Raw genomic sequence first — 16,176 nt, 5'->3', positions numbered from 1 at the left:
AACTCCAGTACTTTGGCCACCTCATGCGAAGAGTTGACTCATTGGAAAAGACCCTGATGCTGAGAGGGATTGGGGGCAGGAGGAAAAGGGGACAACAGAGGATGAGATGGCTGGAAGGCATCATGGACTCAATGGACGCGAGTCTGAGTGAACTCCAGGAGTTGGTGATGGACAGGGAGGCCTGGCGTGTTGCGATTCATGGGGTCGCGAAGAGTCAGACATGACTGCGTGACTGAACTGAACTGAATGTTTCCTTACTTCTTAATACATACAGTGCTCAGTTACAGTCTGCACTGAAAAATGATCATTAATTTATTCAATGGATGTTCACTGAGAATCTATTTTATAAATTCAGCAGTGAAAATGACAAGCATAGCTTAAAGCTCATTGGGTAAAAGGTTAGAGGCCTAACAGAACAGGATGATAAGGAATATATGACAAAGACCATTAATACAAAGTAGAAAAAAGTAGGCTAAATAGACTAAAATAACGTTTTGTTTATTTAGACTAAATAAATTAGGTCATGGACAAAATTAAATCAGGTCAAAGAAGAGAATATTATTAAGACTAGACAGTGAGCTTTCATTTCGTATGAAGATAAAATTATCAATTGAATAGTGAGAGCAAATGACCACGGATAACGTCCACTTTCATCCTCAACAGTCCATATGCTGTGATTTCCTTAGTATACCTCAGGGGCCAATATACGCTTACACATTGACAAAGTACTGCTTTAAGGACACGGAAAAAGCTCCCAAGAGGGTTGCTGAAGAGGACAGAGACAAGGGTAACCAGGAGACAAGTTTGGAGAGGGACTTTAAGTATATATTTCACGTTGTACGTTTTCATGTTTAATCATATGAACATGTTATCAATTCAAAAAAATGGAAAAATAATACAGATTTTTATCAGAAAATTTGAGGGCAATACAATACAGGAAGTGCTTGGAACTTTGGTGTGAAGGTCACGGAGGACACAGTGGGGATGCTGTGGACACAGAGTTGTGGCCCTTGGGTGCCAGCCCTCACTGGTGTGAAGGAGACACGAATGGGAGGCGCTCACCTTCCTGTCACAGGCTGCAGGACTGCCCGCAGTGTTCTGCTTGAGGAAGCCAGCGGTTGTCGACCAGCGTGTGGGGTTTTTCCTTGAAGGCTCTTCGGAGAAGTTATTATCACTGACAGACGTGGAAAGGCCAATTAACGCTGGGTCACTGCTTCGTCGGACGTGAAGAGGCATATCTGTAACACAAAAGAGCATTGTGTTTTTAAAAGATAACCTAACACCTGAAAACTGTGTGTGAGAATAAAGGTAGTTAAATCCCAAAGATTAGAGTAGAGTAACACTTTAAGGTGACAGTGGGTAGCATCCTAAGTAGAAATTCCAGTCGTTTCTTTAAAAGACTTCACTGTGAAAGAAACAGGATGTCTACAGGATGAAAGAATACTTATCTATAGGATGACCTGCTCTGGAGTAAGACGGCCAGGTGTATCTGCATTTCACACCTGTTACCTGTGTGGCTCTAGGCAAGTGGCTTCACTGGCCTCTCTCTGGTCCCTTCCTACACAAATAGCAATAAAACATCACTTCTCACCTAAGGGTACTGCAAGGACTAAATGAAATACACTGCTTAAAACAGTTCCTGATACATGGTGTGCACTCAACAGAGAGTGACAAAAATAACCATTGCTGCTATTATCATCCCGACATTGGTTTGGCTTTTCTAGTAAAGAAATCTGTTGAATAAAATATTTCTTTTGCTCAACAAAGTATTATCAAAAAGTACAAAGCACAAACATATTTCTTATCCTTCAGATAATGAAATCTTAAAAGTAGAACACCAATACGCAAGTGTGCATGCTCAGTCAATCAGTCACGTCCAAGACTCTTTGCAATCCCATGGACTATAGTCCACCAGGCTCCTCTGTGCATGGAATTTTCCAGGCAAGAATACTGAAGTGGGTTGCCATGCCTTCTCCAGGGGATCTCCCCAACCCAAGGAGCGAACTCTTGTCTCTTGCATCTCCTGCACTGGCAGGCGGGTTCTTGACCCCTGCGCCACCTGGCAGTAAACTCAGGTAGTACCTGCCACATACGTACACAATTACATAAAATGTGATGTTTTATCAGCTGTACTCTGTTTGCAATTACTCTAACAAAAATCAGTAACAAACTCAGGTTAGTACTGGGTACATGCTAGCAGATGTGATCACTGTGACAACGGAAAAGAAACACTACAAAACCAGGTAGAAGAACACAGGCATAGGCATCTGTAACTCTGAGAATGAGAACCAAAAGCCCCACACATCAACTGAGCGGAGAGCATAATAAACATATGGCAAAATTTTAGATTAAATTAATGCTTAGAGCAATTTGTTTACAAAACCTAGGATGCAGGGTAAATATTTATTAAAAGCCTCAAATAAAACAGCTTTAGTGGAGAAGGAATAAACTCATCGTTTATTCTATGAGAAACAATTTTGGAATACTGATGCATCTGGTCAATGTATAGCTATAGAGATCCTTGGGGATGTGAAACTAAGGAAAGATGATTTATATATGTTAACGGTTACATTTAAACCATTGTCAATTCAATAGTCTTAAATATGTTAAAGCAAATTAGAAATGATCAGAGAAAACATATGAATGATCAGAGAAGCATATGAATCATACTAAAATGTTGCATTTAACATTTGCTTCCACATCATGAGGATTTGATAACCAATAAAGAGTCTGAGTAACATAACCAGAGAAAAAAATATGTTGAACATTTAATTTAATACTATTGGTGTTTATCTTAATTTGCTAAGAGAAACACATACAGGAAAATTACAGGAAAGAATAATTTCCAATTTTTAAGTGTATGTAAAAAAAGTGTGACAGTCCTTATTGCTTACAATTTATACCAAAAAAAAAAAGAAACAAAACAAAACAAAGAACTCTACAGTCACTCTCAAAAACAAGTTCACAAAAATATACCTCTAAGGATCGAAGTGTGTTAATAGTACTATGCTCTTACCATAAAAAAAGTCCTCTCCCAATTAACAAAATTGTTCTCAGATTCAAAAATCAAAAATGTAAGCAGAAAAGCAACAAAATGGGGAGGAGGGAGAATAAAATACTTCTGGGAAATTACAATACTGCTCCTTAGATATGGGTTGCCTCCAGTTATAGGGTTGCTGATCGCTTGGTTGTTAAGGAACTGTGTATACGTGTGTGTGTGTGTGTGTGTGTGTGTGTGTGTGTGTGTTAAGTCTAAAAGAAGCACTATTAGTTCACAAAAGGCCTTAAAAATGGTCCAGAAGTAATGACTAAAAGCAGTCATGACTAAAAGCAGACAATGATAAAATTTTAAAGTACCTGAAAGTACGTTTCAACCCCAAATAAATTCAGGGACAATAAATTTCAATGAATTCGATTGGACACAATAAAACAGCTTACTCAACTTGTTTCTGAAATTCTGCCCAAGAGAAATACACTGCAGACCCGATTCAGATTAGATAAATAATTGGGATCATCATCTTCTGAAAAGTCATGATCACTGTGTTAATCTGTTAGTCTGAAACAGACACAAATAATTAGCACTTTGCACCTCTTTGCATCTGTAACCCTCAACATTCGAGATGCAGGGAAAGAAAGTGGATTCAAGGAGAGGTGGGGTTACAGCGGGACTGCAGACCTTTCAGTTGGCCCTTCTGGCGAGATGCCAGGGCACAGACACAAACCACAGGGTGAAGGATGCCGCAGGAGTTCAAACTCATTTTGAAAAGTAAACAATATGTTCTCAGCAAAGGAATGCCAAGTGACAGCATGATGATCTCGAAGTCAGGTTTTCTTGCAGTTGATGAACTGTGAGAACAGAGTCAGCAAAGAGCACACGGGCAGCAAATGTGAGGACACCAGAACACATCACATGTCCAGCTCACGCTGGCTGCGATTTAGACAGTGTCTCACACTGATAGTGACAATTTACATTTTTATTGGTTTATAATTTCTTCATTTTATGGCTGTGTGAAAATTATGTCATTTTCATCCAGTTTACACTCATGCATGCACATATTAAATAACATTAAGAAGTCAATGACTTGAAAGGATCTGAATCTTTATATTAAGCATTAATCCTAGTGGAGAAGGGGGCTTCCCTGGTGGCTTAGTGGTAAAGAATCCACCTGCAATGCAGGAGCTGCAGGAGATGCAGGTTCGATCCCTGGGACAGGAAGATCCCCTGGAGGAGGGAATGGCAACCCACTCCAGTCAGTATTCTTGCCTGGAGAATCCCATCGACAGAGGATCCTGGTGGGCTTCAGTCCAGAGGGTTGCAGAGTTGGACACAACTGAAGTGACTTAGCATGCATGCAGGACCAGTGGAGAAACATGTGACTCACTCCACAGACCAGTAAGTGGAGCCTGAGAGGTGACAGGAAGAGCATGGGGAGAGTTTTCTGGCCAGAACTTCAGGCTCCTTGGTCAGCACTTCATCACCACCCAAATCATGAAATTAATTCTATTATTCAACCATTCATTGAAAAATAAACTCCACTTCTAGCTAGTTGCAGATATAAATGTCAGTCTCAATTTTGTAAAGGGGAAGAATTTTGCAGTGTTTCCAAAGTAAAATTACATACACTGAGAAATCAAACATGGATTTTAATAGCATCATTAGATTTGGGAGAGTTGAAGAACTATTACATTAGCTATACATATAAACTGAAACAAGAGCAATCCCAATTTCAAAAATGTTAAAAGGAGAAGGAAAAAAAAAATGAAGGAAAAAAATAAAAAATCTCTACTAGTCCAATAAAGGAAGTATGATGCCTAAGATGACGAAGCATGCCCCAGGGGATAGACACCTATACTGGTATTTCTCAACTTTGACCTCAGGACCCTTTCTCACTCTAAAAGTTACTGGAGAACCCAAAAAACTTTCGTTTATGTGGGTTATAGCTAGGCATATACCACGCTAGAAATGAAAATGAAAAAAAAAGGTTTTTAATATTTATTCATTCATTTTTAAGTTAACAATAATAAACCTATTACATGTTAACATAAACAACAGAATTTTATGAAAATGATTTTACAAAACAAAGCATATGAAGCTGGAGAGGGGCACTGTCTCACACGTTGCTTAGCAGCAGACATCTGGATTCTCATTTCTGCTTCTTCATTAACCTGCTGCAATATGACCAAGCATACAAAGAAAAAAAGAACTCCACAAACACTTAGCTGCGACAGGAAGTAGGATTTTAATAATCTTCTCAGATGGACTTCCCTGGTGGTCCAGTGGCTAAGATGCCACACTCCCAATGCAAGGGGCCCAGGTTTGATCCCTGGTCAGGGAACTAGATACCACACACAGCAACTAAAAGCCCATGTGCCATAACTAAGTGGCTCAGCTGGTAAAGACTCTGCCTGCAATGTGGGAGACTTGGGTTCAATCACTCAGTCGGGAAGATCCCCCAGAGAAGGGAAAGGCTACCCGCTCCAGGATTCTGGCCTAGAGAACTAAGACTCAGTGCAGGCAAATAAATAAAATAAAAATTAATCTCCTCAGATAATGATATATCTTTGATACCACACCAAAACTTGACTCTAAGGTTAGCTGCAATATAGAATGCAAACTTCTTGTTCTCTTGTTACATCTTACTCTTCGAATGGATCTTCTACCCATGAAAAATTTTGCAACAATTACTTGGAATATATTAGTAATTAGGTTAAACCAACCCTCCAAATGTTGATATATTTCTTTTTTTTTTTAATTCAAAAACCCTTTTTTGTATTTATTCTACTATCTGCTGTTTTCTTTCTTTTTTTTTTTTACTTTGAGTTGATTTTTTTTTATTTTATTTTATTTTTAAACTTTACATAATTGTATTAGTTTTGCCAAATATAGCAGAAAATCACATATGTGAATATCACTACCAATTCCATCAGAAAAATCATTAAGTATTGGGACATTATCATGCTCACAATGGGATATAAGTTTTCCAGAATCTAATTCTACTAGAATTTAAAGCTTGAATGTTATCTTTGGCAATGAACACTATAAGTTGTTTTCCATGTAATGACAAGGCTCAGTTCATCCATTTTCTAGAAACCCTGCCAGATAACCAAAGTCTGAATAGACACAGCTTTTCCATTCTTCTTTCAAATAAAAGCGCTGCTCCATTAAAAATGGTTATCTCAGCTTACAACTCAAATCATCACATGCAAGTTTTTCTCAATACGTGGTTTCCCTGGTGGCTCAGATGAGAGAGTTCACCTACAACGCACGAGACCAGGGTTGGATCCCTGGGCCAGGAAGATCCCTTGGAGAAGGAAAGGGCAACCCACTGCAGTACTCTTGACTGGGAAATCATTTGGATAGATGAGCTGTGTCTGGAGGGCTAGAGTCCATGGGGTAACAAAAAGCTGGACATGACTGGGAGAGCGACACTTTCACTACTTTCAATATGTACAGGCACTTTATGCCTGCCTCCCACATTGTTACGCAAAATGTTAAATTGATGTTCAACGGTCAGGATTTTTTAAAAGTTATCATTTTGCTGCCTCATCAAGAATACCAGATAAAATGGCTTTTTTCCTTAAACTGCAGCTGTGCTGAGTGAGGAATACATTTGGGGCTACCATCTTATTTTGTGCCAAGGGGACTATCTTACCCATTAGTGTCTGGACACCTTTGGTTCAGTATCAACTCAGTGAACAACACAAAATATGTTTCTGGATCACTATGAATACAGTTTTGCCTAACAGTCTCCCTGAGATGTTCTTAGTGATGCAAAGGACCCAAATCTCCATTAAAATTAATAGATGTTCATTAAATGATACCATTAGAAAGATAAAAAATTGAATACAGATTAGGAGAAGCTATGACTTGGAGTATTATAGTACTGACCATGTACTTGAACATGAACTTTCATATGTTCAAACTGGATTTAGAAAAGGCAAAGGAACCAGAGATCAAATTGCCAACATCCGTTGGATCACTGAAAAAGCAAGAGCGTTCCAGAAAAACATCAACTTCTACTTTATTGACTATGCCAAAGCCTTTTACTGTGTGTATCAAAACAAACTGTGGAAAATTCTTCAAGAGATGGGAATACCAGACCACCTGAGATATATGTATGCAAGTAAGGAAGCAACAGTTAGAACTGGACATAGAACAACAGACTGGTTCCAATTCAGGAAAGGAGTATGTAAAGACTGTATATTGTCACCCTGCTTATTTAACTTATATGCAGAGTACATCATAAGAAATGCTGGGCTAGAGGAAGCACAAGCCAGAATCAAGATTGCCGGGAGAAATATCAATAACCTCAGATACGCAGATGATATCACCCTTATGGCAGAAAGTGAAGAAGAACTGAAGAGCCTCTTGATGAAAGTGAAAGAGGAGAGTGAAAAAGTTGGCTTAAAGCTCAACATTCAGAAAACTAAGATCACGGCATCCAGTCCCATCACTTCATAGCAAATAGATGGGGAAGCAATGGAAACAGTGGCAGACTTTATTTTGGGGGGTTCCAAAATCACTGCGGATTGTGACTGCAGCCATGAAATTAAAAGACACTTGCTCTTTGGAAGAAAAGTTATGACCAACCTAGACAGCTTATTAAAAAGCAGAGACATTACTTTGCCAACAAAGGTCCGTCTAGTCAAAGCTATGGTTTTTCCAGTAGTCATGTATGGATGTGAGAGTTGGACTATATAAAGAAAGCTGAGTACCGAAGAACTGATGCTTTTGAACTGTGATGTGGAGAAGACTCTTGAGAGTTCCTAGGACTGCAAGAAGATCCAACCAGTCCATCCTAAAGGAAATCAGTCCTGAATATTCATTGAAAGGACTGATGCTGAAGCTGAAACTCCAATACTTTGGCCACCTGATGCAAAGAACTGACTCATTGGAAAAGACCCTAATGCTGGGGGATTGAAGGCAGGAGGAGAAGGGACGACAGAGAATGAGATGGTTGGATGGCATCACCGACTCCATGGACATGAGTTTGAATAAGCTCCAGGAGTTGGTGATGGACAGGGGAGCCTGGCATGCTATAGTCCACAGGGTCGCAAAGAGTCAGACACAACTGAGCAACTGAACTGAACTGAACTGACCACGTACTTGGATGAAGAATTATAAAAAGCTGTAATTTTTATGATTTTGGTTAACATTCACTTCAGCCTTTGCCTTTAGTTTTTGTATTCCTAGTGTGTTTCTGCTTTATTTCACAAAAACGGGCTCATACTGTGCATGTTGGTTTGTACCTTTTACCCCCTAGTAGTCTAGGGACTACTAGGTGAAGGACAGGGAAGCCTGGCTTGATGCAGTCCACGAGGCCGCAAGAGTCAGACCCAACTTATTGACTGACCAACAACAGTTTATCAAGTAAGCAGATTTTAGAACCATAAGGCACAAATAAAATTGTTTAGTCTATCAAAAAAAAAAAAAGAAGAAGAACCACCACCTGCCTAGATGTGTAATCCCAACATGTCAGTCCACCTCACTGGACCTCAGTGTCCCCATCTATAAAATCAGAGATTTACCATTAAAACGAAAAACTATATGATTCCATATAGGATCATATACTCCTACACTGATAATCATCCACCAAACCTCATCCTAAACAGAACTTAAAACCATTTATGAAGAGGCGCTAGAAAAAAATATAAAAGCATCTCAAAGTAGTATCATTACCAGTTGCCTCAGAGAAGAATGAAAAATGCACAAGAGTTGTGGATTACAATGCAGAAGTAGCCACAACTGCCTTGAGGTCTCTGGATGACCTGAACATGATTCTAAGGAAAGAGACTACTCCAGATGTCTGGCCTTATCAACAAAATGAAGCATGAAACACAACCGCTTGATTCATTTGACAAGCTCCCCACCTCTCACTGTCCTGAAAAAGCAAAATGCTGCATAAAAGAACTCAATTTTGTCTTGGCTTCAGAGAAATAAAATACAAAAACAGCCTTTTTGCCTATAATTTGCTTCATGTTTCTAGGGCTCACAATTTTTCAGCATTACTAATAATCCAATGCAATTTGCATTCTTGCAAGCAATTAGAAATAATGGGAGCTTCTCATTTAAGGTAATTTGCTGATTATTATTATGATTCCTTACCGTCCATTTTAGGAAAATCAATACTTTTCAAAACACAATAATAAAACTTTCTCTCCTGGTAATCTTCTGATTTATTTAATATATAGATTTTCAAAGTATGGCCTCTGAAATATTAACAGGAAAATTCAAAGATGAGGATCTTCAATAATTAAGCTCCTGGATGAAGCACCCAGAGACGGGGACGATGTCACCAGGTCCCGGGTGGAGGTGGAGGCTGTTTGATGTGTGCCTTCCTTTGAAGAGGGGATAAACCTTCAAATTCTCTGTGGCACCAATGCACTGTAAATATTGATTTGCCTCTCTAGACAAGGGGCCTTTCAAATAAGTGAAAAAATGGAACATCTAATAATGAATTAGAGCAAATACTTAAAGGTCAGATATATACATTTTTAACAGTTATACATCATACCCCCTACTCCTAATCAGTTTTTCCAATGTTTCTCTTCTTCTATTCTTCCAGTGATTTTTAAATCATTTAACCACTCAAGGCAACGAAGAAACCTTTTCCAAGAAGACAGACACCAGCCATCAAGGTATTTAATCAAATCTAAAAATAATATGCAGTTGACACACACATTAGAACTTATGATGCAAGCAGCAAAATTATGCTTCATGCAAAATGAAGACCATCTCTGCCATCTTTGGCAATTATACATTTCTTAAAGACACATATCACAGTGAGGAGAGAAGTTATTAACACAAGCCATGTGGAGAAAAACATGACCTCAGAATTGCCACTTTCCAATATAAGAGTCCCCCTTTTATAAAGGTATTTATCTGTATTTCACTTACTGAGATAAAATCCTTGGAAGAAATCTGAGGAAAGGCAAGATAGGAAATAAGCTTGAAAAAACAGCAGATGACTCAGAGAGAAGGACATAAAATGAATTTTATTACCCTGTTATCATATATATAAACACACACACACACACACAGAATTTACAAGCTATAAATAAAGAATACTATAGTTGGGAGGTGTCTGAGAGATAAATTGGAAGATCACATTTACAGATGAGTGCACTGAGTCCAGAAAGAGATGTAGGGCTGGGTCGAAGGTTACACTGCCCCTCTGAGCCTAGCTGTCCCTGGAGTGCTTGTCAATGGACTCCCCATCCCATGTCATTTGGATATGACTACACTGCTATCCAGGAGGAATTAAGACGTGTCAAAGCCACCACAGTATGCTTACCCTTCACTAGAAATAACAGGAGATTTCTTGGGAAGACTGAGTTTAAAACCCATTTCTATAGATAAGAGGATGAGTTCAAAGGTCCCACTGAATCTTAGATACATATGAGGAAGGGAGAGAGACTCAAGAGGGAAATAAATATTCAGTGTTCTAATGTCATGTGAATATTTACAAAGAAAAACCTAAGAATTTCTCTGACGCATATGAAATTGGAATCATTAGGATTCCAATTCTGGAAAACAAATAATACATCCACCCTCATCAGGAACCTCCCAAATATTCATATGAGTACAAGTAAACGGAGAGAAGTGAATAAGATCAATGGGTTGTCCCAATGTTGTTAGGATCTAAAACTTCAGTGTTTCAAAATCTTACCAGTGAGGGAAATAGACAAAGGACCTGTAGATATTATTTCTTACAGCTGCATGTGATTCTCAGTTCTCTCAATTTTAAATATTAAATAAAAGCCCCCTCCAAAAAAACAGAAAGCCACAGGTAAGCTGTCTTGAGGTCTAGGCCTGTAGCCACCAGGACTGAAGACATTTTTCTTACCTCATCTTCTAGAACAGTCTCCTCACCTCTGCACACAGCCAAGTGCCTTGCTGACTGTCCACACCGATGGCTCCCTGAAATGTGCTCCCAGCTCAGATGCCTCCATGTCTCCCCTCCTGGGCGGCTTTTGGCGTCCACCCACCCCGGTCCTCACTGCCCAGTGGCCCCCCGCCGCTGCTCCTCAAAGAGCACCAACTCCTCAAACCCGTCTGATCCAGCAGCAGATTCAGAAAGAGGCAACTAAAGGGAAATTTAAAGGAAGGACAAATATACAGCAGGATTGAGGAAAAGCAGTGTGGGGGAAGTGGGGGGAATAAAGTACCCGAGAGAGAGGAGTTGAGAGCATGCATGGGGAGCCAGGAGCAGGCAGGAGCTACTCCTGAGCTACTCTCCTGAGAAAATGAACACAATACGGGAAAGGACAGGAAAAGGTGTATGCTGCGGCCAGGAGGATCTTGTGTTACTGTGAGTGGTAATGCTTCCCCCCACAGATGAGTGCTGGGCCCTGCACACGCCCTCTATTTCCAGGGACAGTCACCCAGCTGGTGGGAGAGCTTGAGGGTCAAGTCCAGCTCTGTCTGTCCTCGCTGCCTGATCCCAGGACCCGGAACGGCCCCTAGAAGAGAAAGTCCCCAATTCCTGCCACTCGTGGCAGCCACGCTGTGAGGCCGCTGCCCACCCTCCCTGAACTCAGAACACCGAGGCCTTGGTCCAGGAGGAGCCACAGGTGAGGTCGGAGCCTCTGCATGGCCATGTTTTCCGCGAGTTTCTGTTTAAAGACTCTTCATCACATTGATTTGGTTGATTCGTGAATGTTAAACTCACAGCCAACAGGACTGAATCTCATGCCTGGCTGAAGCTGAAATAACATGTATTTTCTCCATGAGGTACATCTGACTTGCTGGGTTTAGGAGCACAAAACTGCATTTTACATTCAGGGGGTCATTTTGAACAGCAAGATCACCAACCAAAAGCACAAAAATGTGAAAAACATGACACCCAATAGACCATGAAAGGGACCCTGTTTACAGTATAAGCGCTGAAAAAGAGGCAGGGTCCTTGCTCACTATCAGCTGGAGATACATGTGTTGGGATTCAATACTTGCGGGAACCTCCATAAAGAGTGAGGTCCAACTGTACCTTCTTCCACTAATATTTGTCAATTGAATAATCAACTCAGAAATCTTAAGAACCGACCCCACTTCCTCCAAGTTCCTCTCCAGATGCTGCTCTCTTGTGTTCTTTCCTTGATAAGCAACTTTTGAGAAAGAAGGCTGCTTTATCCTCACTTTTCCTTTAACCCACCCTAGTGTGGGTTAAAGCCTTCTCCCCACCAGCCCACAATACAGAATCATAAACCGCCCTCTCTTCCTCAATGGATGCTTTTGACCACCAGTCCCCGGGGAGCTCAGTGTGTGGCACAGATATGGCTCTGCCCTTGTGCAGGCTGTGGTGCCATGGAGAGGGCAGATGAATCACCCAGCCCTGTGCAGGGTAACACAGTGCTAAAGGAGAAATACTGAGAGCCTCCGGGAGGGTGGGGGTGGGGCACTTTCTAAGAACATCCTCGAAGCCTTCAGACAGAAGGGACAGGTCAATCTTTCCTTGCTATCCTTTCTCACTCTTGATGTCTCCTCTCTTATGAAGCCACTAACCACATCTTCAGCAGCAAGGTGCTCCTTTAATGGCCTGACCCCACCAGAGTATCTGCCATGCTGTCACCCTGAGTTTGGGGGTCTGCCTCCCCTAAGCACACAGCTCCTAGGAAATAACACTACACTTGTTATTGTCACAACTCCCCAGAGGGTCACCCTGAATAAGCATTTGCTGAACCAGCAAAGAAGTGAATAAGTCATCAGAACTGAAAGTTTGGGTTTGTCTGGGGTTTTGTTCCATCATGCAGATGGTGGTGTTTAGCCAGTGGGATGGTGAGAGAGGAAGAAAACACATAGCTAGAGAAAACTGCAGGGACAGAGGGCAGATGCTTAATTCTACACAATTAAAAGGATTGCGAGACATCTGTGCGGCTAAAATGTAGCGTTAAAGAAGTGATGGAGAAAGTGAACACCAGGGAGGGAGCCCTGGATGAGCCAACCAGGGTGATTTAAGTCAGAAATTCTCCAACCTTAATGTGCATACAACACACCAAGGGATCTTGTTAAGATGATTCCACAGACCTTGGGTCATGGAAGATGAAATTCTGCATTTCTGGTGTAACCGTGACATCCAGGCTGCTGCTCCCGCCATTGCACTTGAAGACTCCGCAGGGCTGTGTGTGTGCTCAGTCGCTCAGTCAGGTCCAACTCTTTGCAATCCCATTGGCTATACCCAGGCTTCTGGGTTGATGGGATTTTCCAGGCAAGAATACCAGAGTGGGTTGCCATTTCCTTCTCCAGGGGATCTTCCCAACCCAGGGATTCAACCCTTGTCTCTCACATCTCCTGCATTGGCAAGGCAGATTCTTTACCACTATACCACATGTTAAAACTTTCTGTAGCTGTGCTACAACATTTTGATAGGCTCTCATCAGCTCATGTGTTCCTTGCCTCCAGCCCAGACCTCTGAATGCATGAATGCATCCTCTGCATATCACTCACAACACCTTTACTAAAGTACGTCAGACGTCACAACTCGGAGAGGTTGATCCGGTGGGGTCACAAGACATCAGATTAAGCCCTGGCACCTCTCCACCCAATGCTGAGATCCAGTTGGAGTGCTCTGAAGTGACCAGAGGCCACAGACCCCTCCATCCCTTCTTGTCCATTGTCTTGACCACTCTAAGAGCCTGGAGGGCACCTCCTTCTCTAAGAAGTCCCTAGGTTCTGAAAGCATAGTGAATCCATGCCTTGTGTTAACTTCACTGATTAGAACCAGTGCTCTCTTACCCCTCTCCCTTGTTAATCTCAGAGGTTCCACTCTTAGATCCCAGCCCAGCAAATGTTTGCTAAAATGTTGTTGTATGAATAAATGTGACTACCCATCTATCTCCATCCTTTCACATTGACTGTCTCAAGTATTATAAGGGCAACCTTTTTAGCAAAGAAAAAACAATTACAGATATTAGATGGCCAGAGAAGACAAAAAAAAAAAGTGGGGGGGGTGGGGGGGGGTGGTTTCTACTAGGAGAAGCTCAAAGAATTATGAACTGATATATTAGTGATAAACTCTCTCGTCCAGAATCTCATCAACATTCTACTAACTATTTATTATTAACTTTGTACTATTGTTCTTCACTCAGTGTTTGCTCTCCTCTGAGAATATTTGAGCCTGAGTAAATCTAAATTCTTCATATATAATTTTATATGTATATCTATCAAATCCCTTACATGACTTCCACTGTACCAATTTAGTTCAACCACCATGTAAATTAAATTTTGAAATTATCAGCTTCACCTGACAAGTTATTTGTCTTTCAAAATTGATGTTACCTATTGATGGTTTCGGAGATACTCTCTAAATGTGCACTGCCCTTTCTCCTTTGACATTTGTCTTCTATTATTTTATTAAGGATTCAAGTAACTCAGTAACTGTCAAGTTAACTTTTGATTAGAATTATTCTCCCATTCCTTTATTATTTTAACCTTTATTTCATAATACTCTACAAAAGTGTAATATTTTTCTCCTAATCAGGGACCAGCGTTTCACCTATTTCATGAGCCAACTTTCTATTCTTTAAGAATGTAATCTTTTCTATTATTTAAGGAAAGTACAACTTTCTGTTATATAAGGAAGGTCCTCTATGTAAGTAGACTTTATAATTATTTCACGAGCACCTTAACCATCATCAGCTACTTCACAATGACAAGGAACTCCTTAAGTGTTTTTTTTTTTTAATGTGGATTATTTTTAAAATCTTTATTGAATTTGTTATAATTTTGCTTCTGTTTTATGTTTTTGTTTCTTGGCCACAATGCACATGGAATCTTAGCTGCCCAACAAGGGATCAAACCCATACCCCCTACATTGGAAGGCAAAGTCTTAACCACTGGACCATGAGGGAATTTCTTAGCTGGAAGGGCCAGCTAAGAAGCAAAGCCCTTCTTAGCGCTCAGGTGGTAAACCTCCACCAGAGTCGCTACACATCATTATGCTCATATGTAGATTCTTCATCTTGAACTTGAATCTTCATGGTACTAAAAGCTATACAAGAAGGTATCAAAAGTCATTCATTCAATACAAATATCTGATAGTCATTCATTCAATACAAATATCTGGTAAGCACCTACTGTGTGCTAGGCACACTTCTAGTTGCTGCCAGTAAGTGATCCCTCGAGGACTATACACTCTGGTGATACAAATCACCAGGGAGATTCCTTGTCCATTTCCCTTACTAGTGATGAGAAGGACATGGATAAACAAATAAGAACAAATAATGTCACGAGGTGATCAGTGCTGTAAAGTGAAGCTGAGGAAGGAATCAGGGGCTGGGGAAGGTCGAGAAATGCTAGTTTATCTGGGGGAGTCTGACAGCAGCACCAAGAAAGCATTCAAACAGCTCATTATCCACTTTCCTGTCCTGAGTGTTCCAGTTTCGAATTAATTCCTTGCCACGAGCCTTATACATCCTGGCTATTCATAAAGCCATTTGGCCCTGGTTGCTGCAAGGCGGCAATAAGACTGGATATTTCTGAAACATATGGCCTCATGTCTGTCTGTGTTACCTTCAAAGTGCAGAGATCTTTCAGAGCTAATCTAATCCAGTCCTCCTTTTTGTTGAGGAAAGAATCATGTAAAAGTAAATACATCCTGATCATTTGTAACGAGCCAATTAAGTCTGTAATCACTAACACTCAGTGAACATTTACTATGGGATCATGTGTGTGCTATGAATCTTACTGCATTAATTGATAATCTCCTCAGAACAAGGCTAAATACAGGTTACATTATTACTCCCACTTAATAAGTAGGGAAACTGGTGAAGCTAACCTACCACTAACTGGTGGAGACAAATCCAAGCCATGATAGTCAAGCCATGGAGAGCATACCCTTTTCCAGGAAGCATGGAGTCCTGCAACACCAAGAACTGAAAGATCAGGGCTCTGACTTCCCCACCAACCTGGAAGAAGAGCAGTAAACGCATATGCGTTTGCTCAGGGATGCAAGAACACCACTAAGCTAGCAGCTCCCCTGATGCTGGGATCTTTGCAATCCTTTCCACGGGTAAAAAGAAAGGTCATGAAAGAACTTCAGAATGAGACGTTTCCCTTCCGCTAAGACTGGCAGACAAATGAGACTTTTAACTTCATCACAATTTATTTTATTCTTAGGGGATTTGTGAGGAGAAATGGGCAGTGGCACACACTGAAGTGGAGTGACATCATGGGGGGAG

General features: G+C 40.8%; 1 protein-coding gene across 11 annotated transcripts in view; it reads right to left on the bottom strand.

Moving 5' to 3' along the window:
- The window catches only part of PARD3 (par-3 family cell polarity regulator), a 581,703-nt gene that overhangs the window by 322,059 nt on the left and 243,468 nt on the right, over window positions 1-16,176 (bottom strand). For all 11 annotated transcript variants that reach the window (XM_010859873.1, XM_010859878.1, XM_010859876.1 and 8 more), the window contains exon 4: window positions 1,063-1,238. In XM_010859873.1, coding sequence (XP_010858175.1) covers window positions 1,063-1,238 — 176 coding nt within the window. The remainder of the gene's footprint in view (window positions 1-1,062; window positions 1,239-16,176) is intronic.

Source organism: Bison bison, unplaced genomic scaffold, assembly GCF_000754665.1.
Source record: "Bison bison bison isolate TAMUID 2011002044 unplaced genomic scaffold, Bison_UMD1.0 scf7180017864461, whole genome shotgun sequence".
Classification (NCBI taxonomy): Eukaryota; Metazoa; Chordata; class Mammalia; order Artiodactyla; family Bovidae; genus Bison; species Bison bison.
The sequence above is the reverse complement of the archived record's forward strand: the minus strand, read 5'-3'. Positions and strand labels throughout refer to the sequence as shown.